The following is a 14,240-nucleotide window of genomic DNA, read 5'->3' as shown; positions in this document are numbered from 1 at the left end:
CCCTAAATCAAAACTTTACTGAATTTTTCATTCCCTTCAAATTCTATTCTCTCTCTCTTCCCCAGCCACAGCCAGATTTACTGAAAGATGTGTCTTCATGTTCTTGCTCAATTTCTTTCCCTCTCCCTCTTCTCTTCAGCCTACTCCCATCTATTTTCTGTTCCAAACCTGAACACATATTCTTTGCCCCCAAACTTAATGTCTTCTTCTCATATCCCTTGTCCTAGTGAATGGCACGACCATCTGATCCAGTGATGTATTTATGATGCCTCCCTCTCTTGATCCATTTCCAGATTCTGATTTTTTTACATCTAAATAACTTATAACTCCAGCCTCATCTCTCCATCTCCATGGCCACCATCATCTCTTGCCTGGACCACTGCAAGAGATTCTTAAGTGGTCTTCTCTCATCCACCCCACCATGTGTTCATTCATTGTCTCCTCCATGGCCAAGTGCATCTCCTTTGTGATGAGTTTTCTTTGTTTATTTCTTTGGGTAATTTCTGTTTCCCCCAATAGGACACAAACTCCATGAAGTCAGAAATTGCATCTGGCTTTGCTTACCATCCTGTTTTTCGTGCCTAGCACCAAGCTCAGCATCTACAAGGGCTAAGTAAATATTTGTAGAGAATAAAGCATCTGCCTCATAATATGTATTCCTTACATGGAAGTTCTCGCTGTCATTGTCACTGTTATCATCACCAGGTGATTGTTTTCCAGAAATACTCTTTCCTCTTCAGATTATAGCTGACTAAACATTAATATCTTTAGATCTGCTTGGCCTAGAAAACTTCCCTGAACTTTTTGCATTTGACATTAACACACTCAGAATTTTTATTGCTCTAACACAGAGACAAAAATATATAAGAACTTCAGAGAATAGGTTTGTCTTCCTGCTTTTCACAGTGATCTCCTTTCCTCTCTTTCTGTGAATAATATGTGTATTGTTACATAATACTGCATAAAAAGTTACCCTCCTCCTTGACCACTTTAAAAAAACAAACAGGCCCTGGCCAGTTGGCTCAGCGGTAGAGCGTCGGCCTAGCGTGCGGAGGACCCGGGTTCAATTCCCGGCCAGGGCACACAGGAGAAGCGCCCATTTGCTTCTCCACCCCTCCACCACGCCTTCCTCTCTGTCTCTCTCTTCCCTTCCCGCAGCCGAGGCTCCATTGGAGCAAAGACGGCCCGGGCGCTGGGGATGGCTCCGTGGCCTCTGCCCCAGGCACTAGAGTGGCTCTGGTCGCAACATGGCGACGCCCAGGATGGGCAGAGCGTCGCCCCCTGGTGGGCAGAGCGTCGCCCCTAGTGGGCATGCCGGGTGGATCCCGGTCGGGCGCATGCGGGAGTCTGTCTGACTGTCTCTCCCTGTTTCCAGCTTCAGAATAAAAAAAAAAAAATACAAACAGCTCACAGTTTGTGTGTGTCAGGAATCAGGGCGTGGGGGCAGCCTGGCTGGGTTCTCTGGGTCAAGGTCTCTCTCAGGCTGCTGTTGAGTTATGTCAAAGCTCAATTTAGGGGAGGACCTGCCACCAAACTCACTCGTGTGGCTCTTGGCAGACCTCAGGTTCTTACTGGCTGTTGACTAGAGACATTAGTCTTGGCCACATGAGCCTCTCACAGAATGGCAGCTTGCTCCCCCCAGGAGGTTCTGAGAGAGAGAGTGAGAGATGATGAGCAAGAAAGAAGGCACAATCAATGGTGACTTAATCTCAGAAATGATATCTCATTACTTTTATGGTATTCTGTTCATTAGAAGCAAGTCCCGGATCCATCCCAGACTCTAGAAGAGGGAATTACACAATGGAGTGAATATTAGGATGTGAGTGTCATTGTGGGTCATCTTAGGTAGAAGCTGCTTAATACACAGGGTGACTTTGTTCTCTCTTGGCAAAAAGCATAGCTTTCACTTGATTCTTTTAAGCCAGCCGTCCTTCAGGAATCATGGGTAGCATACCCATCAGGGCCTCAATGCCTTGCCACGCTTTTCTTTCAAAAAGAAAAAAGGAAGAAAGAGGGGGATAAGGGGAGTTGGAGCAGGCTCTGCTAAAAATAGCTCCTACTATAATAACCATTTTAGTTGTCATTGCACGTTATACATTAACACTTAATCATAGAGAGGGCCCTAATTACTCCTCTTGGCTTGTCTGAACATCAGTTTCCCGACGACTTACTTTATAGCTTCCTAATGAATATATTAAAAATAGAACTCTAGAGGTAATAGATACAAAAGGTATATATTTAAATCTTTGGTTTCTTTCCCTCCCTGCACCCTTTCCCCCACTTGCACAGAGGTTTTAGTGCTAATTTAAGATCATTCTGATACTTTCCCTACTTTATCTTAATGTACCTATATCCATATTTGCCATCTAATATTGATATAAAATTTCTCAGCAGCAATTAAACCACCTTCTAACTGACTCAATTATCTGTAATTTGTCACACATTCTTTTACATCACATGTCATAAGACGAAAAAGGGAATAGCCTGTATTTAGGAGAGGTTCGTGGAAGATCCCTGGAAAATTAATGGACATAGAGTGGTGAATGCAGAATTTTGTAGAGGAGAAATTACAAGGTAGACCTTCAGTTATATGACCAATATCTCCCCCTTTCATTTCCTCTGTGCAGATTGTTTCCCAGAGGAAGCTGTCCAAATCCTTGCTGAAACACGGGAACACGGCAGGGAAGTCCTCCATCACGGTAAGCCCTCCGTAAGCAGTCATCTGCCAGGGCACCTGGATGCCCAGGTGCCCAGATGGAGCTCTCTGGGTCAAACCAGACTTGCAAGAACAGATCCTGTGGCTATTGGGAGTTGACACCACAGTTGCTCAACTATCCAAGCCACCTCCTTTTTTTCTTTCTCCATTCTGCCAGTATAATTTTGACTTTTTCAGCCCTAGGGAAAAGGGGTTAAAAAAGGGATCTAAAAGTGAAGCCATTTACTTTTATTAAGCACTGGTGCAATTGCAATATAGGTTTCAGTGGGGGACAGAGATGGAGTTGTCGTGCTCAGTAAGAATACGGAATTGTGCGGGGTTTTCAAATCATCAAAACTACCTCTCCCTGCCTCTCATTCTTTTCCAGAGAATTAAAAATTTGCTCTAATCACATTTAATCTAAGGTTTGATTTGTTGCCTCAGGGCTAGACAGCCCTACCATGTAACCATTTTCTTTAATATAACAGCTTGGAGCTATACTCTCCCATTTGGAGCCACAGCTGATTATTTAAGCTTAAATAAAATTATTTGAAATGAAACAAAAGGATATATTCATGTTTAGTCACACAAGCCACATATGAAGTGCTTTGTAGTTACATGTGGCTAGCAGCTACTATTTTGGACAGTGCAGACTGTAGAAATTTTCTGTGATTGCAGAATGTTCTGCGGGCAATGCTGGAAGTACTTCTAAATAAAATCTGAAATGTTCCTATATTTGAAACTTTGACATCTTCCAATAGAATCTTTGAGAAAGGTAGAAAAACTAGTCTAAGAAGATAGCTGTGTGGACCATAAATGATGATAGATAGATAGATGATAGATAGATAGATAGGAAAAAAGTACCAGGAAAAATCTAAATTGCTAGGGGAGCAAATTTCCAAGAGGCACACACCTCCTGAGTTCCTTTGAACATTTCATTTTACCTTGAAAGTGACCAATTTATTATTTTTTTAATGTAATCCACTTTAAAAAAAATATCAAAAGAATTCCTACTGGTGAAAGTTATGATTATTCTTGCAATAACTTACCTGAATTTGTTGCTTAACTGTATTTTTTTTAATTTTTAAACTTTATTTAGAAAATTAACTTTAACGGTGACATTGATCAATAAGAGTACATAGCTTTCAGGTGAACATTTCTATAGCATTTGAACTGTTGATTATGTTGTATACCCATCACCCAAAGTCAAATCATTTTCCGTCACCTTATAATTGTACCTCTTTACTCTCCTCCCCCAACCCCTCCCCTCCCCCTCCCAATTCACTCAAATCCCCTTTCCCCTCCCCCACATTTCCTTCTCCCTGGTAACCACTTCACTTTTATCTGTGTCCATAAGTCTAAATTTTATATCCTGCCAGTATGTGAAATCATACAGTTCTTAATTTTTTCTGATTTACTTATTTCACTCAGGATAATGTTTTCAAGGCCCATCCATGTTGCCATAAATGTCACTATGTCATTGTTTCTTATGGCTGAATAGTATTCCATTGTACAAATATACCACATTTTCTTTATTTAATCCTCTATCGAGGGACACTTGGATTATTTTGATATCTTGCCACTGTGAATAATGCTGCAATGAACATGGAGGTGCATGTGTCTTGACGTACCAGTGTTTTTTAGTTTTGGGGGTAGATGCCCAGTAGAGAGGGATAACTAGGTCACATGGTAATTCTATTTTTAATTTTTTGATAATTCACCATACTTTCTTCCATAATGGTTGTACTAATTTGCTTCCCACCAGCAGTGAATGAGGGTTTCTTTTTCTTCACAGCCTCTTAACACTTGTTATTATCTATCTTGTTGATAATAGCTAATCTAACAGGTGTGAGGTGGTATCTCATTGTGGTTTTGATTTGCATTTCTCAAATAGCTAGTGAAAATAAGCATCTTTTCATTATATGTTGACCATTTGTATGTCCTCTTGGGAGAAATGTATGTTCATATCCTCTTCCCATTTTTTTTTTTAATTTTTTATTTTTTTTCATTTTTCTGAAGCTGGAAACAGGGAGAGACAGTCAGACAGACTCCCGCATGCGCCCGACCAGGATCCACCCGGCATGCCCACCAGGGGCAACGCTCTGCCCACCAGGGGGCGATGCTCTGCCCATCCTGGGCGTCGCCATATTGCTACCAGAGCCACTCTAGCGCCTGAGGCAGAGGCCACAGAGCCATCCCCAGCGCCCGGGACATCTTTGCTCCAATGGAGCCTTAGGCTGCGGGAGGGGAAGAGAGAGACAGAGAGGAAAGCGCGGCGGAGGGGTGGAGAAGCAAATGGGCGCTTCTCCTGTGTGCCCTGGCCGGGAATTGAACCCGGGTCCTCCGCACGCTAGGCCGACGCTCTACCGCTGAGCCAACCGGCCAGGGCCTCCTCTTCCCATTTTTTAATTGGATTGTTTGCTTGTTTGTTGCTGAGCTTTGTGAATTTTTTAATATATTTTGGATATTAACCCCTTATCAGAACTGCTGCTTGAAAATATCATCTCCCATTTAGTTGGCTGCCTATTTGTTTTGTAGTCAGTTCCTTTTTCTGTGCAGACACCTTTTAGTTTGATATAGTTCCATTCATTTATTTTTGTCTTTACTTCCCTCGCTTTTGTGGTCAAATTCATAATTTGTTCTTTACTGCCAAAGTTCATGAGCTTAGTACCTATATTTCCTTCTATGTAATTTATAGTTTCAGGTTTTATATTTAAGTCTTTGATCCATTTTGAATTAATTTTTGTGCAGAGGGACAAGTTGTACACAAGTTTCATTCTTTTGCATGTGTTTTTCTGATTTTCCCAGCACCATTTATTGAAGAGGCTTTCTTTTCTCCATTGTGTGTTTTTGACTCCTTTGTCAAAGATGATTTGTCCATATATGTGTGGTTTTATTTCTGGGCTCTCAATTCCATTCCATTGGTCTATATGTCTATTTTTCTGCCAATACCATGCTATTTTGATTATCATGGCTCTATAGTATAATTTGAAGTCAGATAGTGTGATACCTCTGGCTTCATTCTTTTTCCTCATGATTGCTTTGGTTACTCAGGGTTTTTTTATGGTTCCATACAAACCTGGTAATTTTTTGTTCTATTTCTTTAAAAAATGACATTGGAATTTTGATAAGGATTGCATTAAATTTTTATATTGCTTTGGGTAATATGACCATTTTAATTATGTTGATACTTTGAATCCATGAGCATGGAATATTTTCCTATTTTTTGCATATTTTTCAATTTCTTTCAATAATGTATTAGAAGTTTCAGTATATAGGTCCGTCACATCCTTTGTTAAGTTTATTTTCTAGGTACTTTTTTGTTGTTGTTGCAATTGTAAAATGAATTGTTTTTTGTTTGTTTGTTTGTTTGTTTGTTTTTTAGTTTATTTTCCGAAGTTTCATTGTTGGCATATAGAAAAGCAGTAGACTTTTGTATATATATTGATTTTGTATCTGCTATTTACTATATTGGTTTATTGTTTCTAATAGTTCTTTGGTGGAGTCTTTGGAGTTTTCTATATACAGGATCATGTCATCTGCAAAAAGTGATACTTTTATTTCTTTCCTGATATGAATGCCTTTTATTTCTTTCTCTTACCTGATCACTCCGGATAAAACTTCCAGAACTATGTTGAATAAGAGTGGAGAAAGTAGGCAACCTTCTCGCATTCCTGATTCTTCATTTTTTACCATTTAGTATGATATTAGCTGATGGTTTGACATATATGGCCTTTATTATGTTGAGGTACTTTCCTTCTATTCCAATTTTATTGAGTGTTTTAAACATAAAGGGATGTCGTATCTTACTGAATGCCTTTTCTGCAACTATTGATAGGATCATATGATTTTTGTTCTTTGTTTTGTTGATGTGGTATATTACATTGATAGATTTTTGTGTGTTGAACCTTCATTGTGCTCCTGGAATGAATTCCACTTGATCATGATGTATTATTTTTAATGTGTTGTTTTATTTAATTTGCTAGTATTTTGTTTAGGATTTTTGCATCTGTATTCATTACAGTTATTGATCTGTAGTTTTTTGTTTGTTTGTTTGTGTGTGTGTGTGTGTGTGTATGTGTGTGTTGTCCTTGCCAGGTTTTGGTATGAAGGTTATGTTGGCCTCATAAAATGTGTTGGAGAGTATTCTTCTATTTTTTGGAAGACTTTGAGAAGGATAGGTACCAAATCTTCTTTGAATGTTGGTAGAATTCACTAGTGTAACCCTCTGGACTTTCGTTTTGGGGGAAATTTTTGATAGTCGTTTCTATTTCCACCCTGCTTATAGATCTATTTAGGTTTTCCACTTCTTCATGGATCAGTCTAGAAAGATTGTATAGTTCTAGGAATTTATTTATTTCCTTGAGGTAGTTGAATTTGGTGGCATATAATCTTTCATAATATTCTACTATGATCCTTTACATATCTATGATGTCTGTGGTAATTTCTCCTCATTCATTTCGGATTTTGTTTATATGAACCCTTCCTCTTTTTTTCTTAGGGAGTCTCACCAGTGGTTTGTTGATTTTATTGATCTTTTCAAAGAACCAGCTCTTTGTTGTATTAATTTTTCTATAGTTTTTTTTGTTGTCTATTTTATTTAGTTCTGCTCTAATTTTACTATTTCCTTTCCTCTGCTGACTTTGGGTTGCTTTTGTTCTTATTTTTCTAATTCCTTATGGTTTGATGTTAAGTTGTTTACTTGGAATCTCTCTTGTTTCTTGATATAAGCCTGTAATGATATAAACTTCCCTCTTATTACTGCTTTTTGATATGTCATGTTGTCATTTTCACTTGTCTGTATATATTGTTTGATCTCTGCTTTTATTTCTTCTTTGGCCCAGTCATATTTTAGAAGTATATTTTTTAATTTCCACATTTTTATGGGTTTCTTTACTTCCTTTTTACAGTTGAATTCTAATTTCAAAGTCTTTTTTTTTTTTTTAATTTATTTTATTTTTTTTACAGAGACAGAGAGTCAGAGTGAGGGATAGACAGACAGGAACGGAGAGATGAGAAGCATCAATCATTAGTTTTTCGTTGCGCATTGCGACACCTTACTTGTTCATTGATTGCTTTCTCATATGTGCCTTGACCATGGGCCTTCAGCAGACCGAGTAACCCCTTGCTTGAACAAGCGACCTTGGGTCCAAGCTGGTGAATTTTTGTTCAAACCAGATGAGCCCACGCTAAAGCTGGCGACCTCTGGGTCTCGAACCTGGGTCTTCCTCATCCCAGTCCGACGCTCTATCCACTGCGCCACCGCCTGGTCAGGCTAATTTCAAAGTCTTATGATCAGAAAATACGCTTGGTATAATTTCTGTCTTCCTGAATTTGTTGATGTTAGTTTTGTGGCCCAACATATGGTGTGTCCTTGAGAATGTTCCATGCACACTGGAGAAGAATGTATAATCTGATGTTTTGAGAATGAAATGTCCTATAAATGTCTATTATGTCCACTTTGTCCAGATCATCGTTTAATTCTGATATTTCTTTATTGATTTTCTGTTTCAAGGATCTATCTAAAGCTGTCAACAGTGTGTTAAAATCTCTAAGTATGATCATGTTTCTGTCTGCTTCTATTTTTAGATCAATTAGAAGATATTTTATATATTTTGTTGCTCCCTGGTTTGGTGCATATATATTAAGAAGTGTTAGGTCTTCTTGATACAGTGTCCCCTTTATCATTATGAAATGTCCATCTCTGTCTCTGGTTATGTTTGTTGTCTTGAAGTTGGCATCGTCTGATATGAGTATGGCTACACCTGCTTTCCTTTGGATATTATTTGCTTGGAGAATCGTTTTCCAATCTTTCACTTTGAGTCTACTTTTGTCCTTGCAGCTTAGATGTGTCTCTGTAAGGCAGTATGTGGTTGAGTTTTGCTTTTTGATCCAATCTGCTACTCTGTGGCTCTTTACTGGTGAGTTCAGTCTATTTACATTTAGGGTAATTATTGACACTTGAGGATATTGTAGTCATTTTATGTTTGTTTTCTGATAGCTGTGTGTCTTATTTGGTTCTTCTCTTTTTTATTTCTGTCAGTTGTTTTTTGTTTTGTTTTGTTTTTACATTTTAAAATGTTTAATTTGGTATCTGATTTAAATGCCATTTTTAAGGAAAAGATCTCACTAAATTTGCAAGTAATATTACAGCACTTCAGAGAATTTTAGATTTACTATATTAATACATTGAATTTTTAGATTTAAATATTTGGAGAAATTAATCAATTAGAAAATTAAAGTACTTAAATATAAAATTGAGTATATCAGCTAAATATCCTACTATTTAAACATCATACTGTTCCAAGTTCCTTTGAAAGTAATTATTAATGTTTGTTAATTTTATAAATAGAATAAGATTTGCAAGCTGAACTTAAAAGTGCAGGTTTTCTGAATCTGACTTCAATGAATAAAATGTTAATTTTTGTTTTTTTGTTTTTTTATTTTTTTATTCTTTATTTATTTATTCATTTTTAGAGAGGAGAGAGAGAGACAGAGAGAGAGAGAGAGGAGAGAGAGACAGAGAGAGAGAAGGGGGGAGGAACTGGAAGCATCAACTCCCATATGTGCCTTGACCAGGCAAGCCCAGGGTTTCGAACCGACGACCTCAGCATTTCCAGGTCAACACTTTATCCACTACGTCACCACAGGTCAGGCAAAAATGTTAATTTTTACATTGCAAATAAAACCTCCAAATAGTCTTTGCAACAGGACAGACGTCCAAATCACCCCTATGTGTCGTAGACAAAAGGCTGCAAGGCTGAAAACCAAGCTCACATCCTGGAACCCCCACAGATAAGAAACTAGCCTGGGTAAATCCCGAGTGCTTCCATGTTCAAAATGCAGAGACTGTGTGAGAGCACTCATTAAGTCCCTCTCAACTCTAAATTATGATGCTACTTCTTTTTTTTTTTTTCTGATTTACTTATTTCACTCCGTATAATGTTATGAAGATCCCACCATTTGTTGTAAGTGATCCAATGTCATCATTTCTTATGGCTGAATAGTATACCATGGTGTATATATGCCACATCTTCTTTATCCAGTCTTCTATTTTTTTTTACAGTGATTAAAGCCTTTAAGCAAACTCTTGGCCAATACAGCAAGAATCCATAAAAGAATAGTGTCCTTAACATGTTCACCAAGTCCAAGTTGGCCCCAATACCATGCCAAATCCCTGAAAAATGCAACCCAACCCCAGCTCAGTCTGTTAGGAGCTGTCACAAGGAGCAGAAGTCCAGGAAAAGTCCACATCCAGGAAAAGTCCGCCTGGCACTGGAATTGTTGTCACAATTCTATACTTTGCAGCTCACATCCAAGTCCCAATGACCGCTGCTTCTAGCTGGTAATGATTCAGGTAGACTGGAATGTCAGTTGTTTTTGTTTAGTGGTATTTCATACTTCTTTTCCCTGTTTTTCTTTTTTAAGTTGTGTGTTTCAGTAGTGGCTTTCTTTGTGAGTGGTTAACATTAGATTATTAAAATGAAAATGTTCCTATGTACAAGAGTTCTTTGTCATATGAGTGCTTCTGCACTCCATCCTCCTTTGCTACTGCAGATCTTTATCCTCTTGCCTTTTATTGTATCGTTGTAATATCCTTGTTTTTAGAGTGACTTTGTTGGAGCTTTTACTTGTAGTTTTAGTTTGTTTTGTTCTTTGTATCTGGTCCTTGAGTATTTGCTGCAGTGAGGTTTTTCTGGTGATAAATTCCCTCTGTTTCTGTATGTCTGTAAAAGTTTTTATTTCTCTTTCATAATGGAAGGATAGCTTTGATGGACATATATTCTTAGCTGGTAATTTCTCTATTTCAGTACTTTGAATGTTTTGGTCCACTCTCTTCTGGCTTGTACAGTTTCTGCTGAGAAGTCTGATGATAACTTAACAGGCTTTCCTTTATATGTTATGGGTTTTTCCCCCTAGCTGCCTTGAGGATTCTTTCTTTGTCATTGATTTTTGACAATTTTGTTATGATCTGCCTTGGAGATGCTCTGCTTGGGTTGTGGTAACTCAGCATTCTGTTTGCTTATTTGATTCAAAGCTCTAACTCCTTCCATAGACTTGGGAAATTCTCATCAATTACTTGTTTGAATAGGCTCTCCATTTCCTTCTCCCTCTCTTCTTCTTCTGATATACCCATTATTCTTATATTACTCTTTCTGCTGGAGTCAGACAATTTTTGTAGAGCTCTCTCAATTTTTTTAATTCATAAGTCTCTCTTCTCTTCTCTCTGTAGTATCTCTAGTTGGCTGTCTTTGATGTCACTGCTCCTTTCCTATCTCTGGCTTGTTCTATTAACTAAACTTGTTACCTCAGTCTTTAGTTCACATATTGAGTTCTTCATCTCTGTTTTTAAAGTTTCAATCTGTTTACTGAACTCATCAGTTGGCCTATTGGTGTCTTCTTGCATCTTATGAAATATTTTCAGAACTTCAATTTTGAATTCTCTATCATTTAACTTTAATACTTCCATGTGACTGAGATTTTTTTCTGGAGGTTTTTTTTTTTCTTTCTGAACTATGTCTCTGTCTTTTGTAGCTATGGCATTTGATTTCTTCTTCCTTGATGGCATTTTATAATTGTATTGTTAAGAACTCTAACAATAGCCCTGGCCGGTTGGCTCAGTGGTAGAGCGTCGGCCTAGCGTGCGGAGGACCCGGGTTCGATTCCCGGCCAGGGCACACAGGAGAAGCGCCCATTTGCTTCTCCACCCCTCCGCCACGCTTTCCTCTCTGTCTCTCTCTTCCCCTCCCGCAGCCAAGGCTCCATTGGAGCAAAGATGGCCCGGGCGCTGGGGATGGCTCTGTGGCCTCTACCTCAGGCGCTAGAGTGGCTCTGGTCGCAACATGGCGACGCCCAGGATGGGCAGAGCATCGCCCCCTGGTGGGCAGAGCGTCGCCCCTGGTGGGCGTGCCGGGTGGATCCCGGTCGGGCGCATGCGGGAGTCTGTCTGACTGTCTCTCCCCGTTTCCAGCTTCAGAAAAATGAAAAAAAATAAAAAATAAAAAAAAATAAAAAAATAAAAAAAAAAAGAACTCTAACAATAAAACAACTAAAGAACATTGAAAAATTTTTAAAAATACAATAAAAAAATAAAAATTAAACAAATGACAAGTAAAACAGAAAAACCACAGAAAAAAATAGAAAGCAAACAAAAAATCAAGAAATACCCACAAAAAAAATAAGAATAAAAATATAAAAATTTTAAATATGAAATTCAAAACTGAAAAAGAAAAATGAATAATAAGAAAAAAGGAACAAAGGGATAAAGGGGGGAGGGATAAATTTTGGTTTTGAGGTTTCTTCCAGTAGATGTTGCTATATCACAACTTTTATCTCTGTGAAGTTACTGGGCTGTCCTCTGCTGATATGTTGCTATCGCAATGATGTACGTAGGGTCACAGTTGCATTGGTGTGTGGGGCGTGTTGTGAGGGCATTATGGCTTTGGCTTTACTACTTCAACTTTCCAGCTTTACAGCTCTAACAATGGCAATCTCAGGCTTCTGGGTGCTCCTTCCCACATCTCAACAGACCTGGAGATCGATCATGGAGCACCTCTATTCTTCAGGGGAGAGGGTAGTTCTGGAGAACTAGCTTTAGGGTTTTTCTCTGCCACTCTCCATACTGTTAGGTGAGGGAGACAGGCTCTTGGAGGTTGGAGGCTACACTTCAGCTTTTTCTGTCTCTGCCAAGTGTGGGCTGCAGACAGTCTATGGGAACACTGGCCATGACCCCATCCTCTGGCCACTTTGGTTTGTTTCCCCCTCTGCCCCTCTATCTCACCACTCTTCCTGGAAGAAGGAGACCCAATCACTCTGAGTTTCCCTCTCTGTACCCCTCTGACAAAATCTAGAGAGCCCAAGCTTCCCTCCTAGCTGTAGTCCAATAAAGAAAAAAAATCCAGTCACTCCAGGTTTATCTCCTCTGGAGTGTATTCATCTTCCATTCCCGTTTTCACCCACCCCATCTTTAGTCCATTAGGTGCAGGCATCTTTCAGATGCACTTGTGAGCCCAGCTAGAGTTCCTTCACTGCATTATAGTTGTTCAATTTTTTAAAATTTCAAGGAGAGAGATCAGAAGTATCTCTTACATCACCATTATGCTGATGTCATCCCTGCTTAAATATCTTAAATGATGCAGTCAGTTTAAAGCTTTTTCTTGATGGCACTGTTCAATCATTTAACAAATGGTTCTAGTGGCTTTGAAGACCCTGTGGGTGGACCAAAAAGCCATGGACCCAAAGGCTCACTCCCAACAACCACAACTCAAAGACACCTTGGGGTGGTGGACTCAGGTTTGAAATTTGCCATGGTTTTTTTTAAGAGGAATAAAACCTCCACTTGCTACCTTTTCTCTAAGACATCTTAGAGATTTCTTCCTATCCACATCCCAAAATAACTTTATCTCCTTCTTTGTTTAAAAAATTTTAAATATACCTCTTAATCTTTGGTTTTTGGATCAAAAGAATGGTTCTCTTAGCTTTTGGAAAACACTTGAAAATATGTGCAAAATTTTCTAAACTTTGCAGATGGAGATTATAACTTTCATTGTCTTTCCAAAGGTGTCTTTGACCACAAAAGAGTTAAAGACCACTGCTCAAGTGGGGTGCAAGAAGCATTAAGGTGATAAGGTATAAAAAAGGATCAAATGAAAAATCTAAATAGGGTAGTTTCTAGTTTACCAAAGAGTTCTTGAGTTTTTTAACTGTTTATCTGGACTCATGTTTCCTACTTCTTTGGTGCTCACAGATTTGGGACGGGGGTGGGATTTTCCTAATTAGGCAAACTTCTTGGCTTTAATATTAGGTATAAAATAAAACTTCCCATAGGCTACCAATGTGGACCCATCTCATAATGGAAAAGTTGAGCTCAGATAGAATGGAGATACAATTGAATGAAAGCTCAGTGTCTCAACATAACCAATTTGATACAGGTATCCACGTGCTATGGACTCTGAATGCATGGTGGAGTCCTACACATTAGGTATAAATGGTTGAACCTATCTGCAACTAGCCTGGTCCCTAGATTTTTGCTGTTATTGCTTTTCTCCTATGTTTTTCTGTCAATTTCTGCTTGAGGGTCACTGACTATTAAAGATTGGAAAGTGACTTCTTATGAAAGAGGCTCCTGGATAATATTATCTTTTCACTTATACCAAAATCCATGTCATGAATTCTATTCCTGAGAGTTAAGGGCTTAGATATTTCTCTCCTCCCTCTTCTCATCTCATCTCAGAAAGCCCAAGGATTGCCTTTTTGGAAAAAATAGTAATCTGCACTTTTTTGTGTGTGTGGCCATATAATTGTTGGTCTGGAAAGAACACAGAAATTGATTTATTTCCCAATCCTTTGTTGGTTTGACTCAAAGGAATGGAGAAATGTTACTGCTCCTACCTATTTGCAACTTCCCAAAGAAACATGTATATACATAATTATTTATGGATGTGCCAGACAATGCTGCATGACCCATAAAGAGAAAAGCTCTTCCTAACTGATGCTTCAAATATCTCTTTTTCCAGGTAATGCCCCATTTCTTGAGTTTCCATGC

The 14,240-nt window shown here is 38.6% G+C and overlaps 1 protein-coding gene across 5 annotated transcripts in view; it reads left to right on the top strand.

Moving 5' to 3' along the window:
* CPNE4 (copine 4) overlaps nucleotides 1-14,240 on the top strand; it is a 531,556-nt gene that overhangs the window by 367,683 nt on the left and 149,633 nt on the right. For all 5 annotated transcript variants that reach the window (XM_066245254.1, XM_066245256.1, XM_066245258.1 and 2 more), the window contains exon 4: nucleotides 2,628-2,699. In XM_066245254.1, coding sequence (XP_066101351.1) covers nucleotides 2,628-2,699 — 72 coding nt within the window. The remainder of the gene's footprint in view (nucleotides 1-2,627; nucleotides 2,700-14,240) is intronic.

Source organism: Saccopteryx bilineata, chromosome 10 (assembly GCF_036850765.1).
Source record: "Saccopteryx bilineata isolate mSacBil1 chromosome 10, mSacBil1_pri_phased_curated, whole genome shotgun sequence".
NCBI classification, from domain to species: domain Eukaryota; kingdom Metazoa; phylum Chordata; class Mammalia; order Chiroptera; family Emballonuridae; genus Saccopteryx; species Saccopteryx bilineata.
The sequence above is the reverse complement of the archived record's forward strand: the minus strand, read 5'-3'. Positions and strand labels throughout refer to the sequence as shown.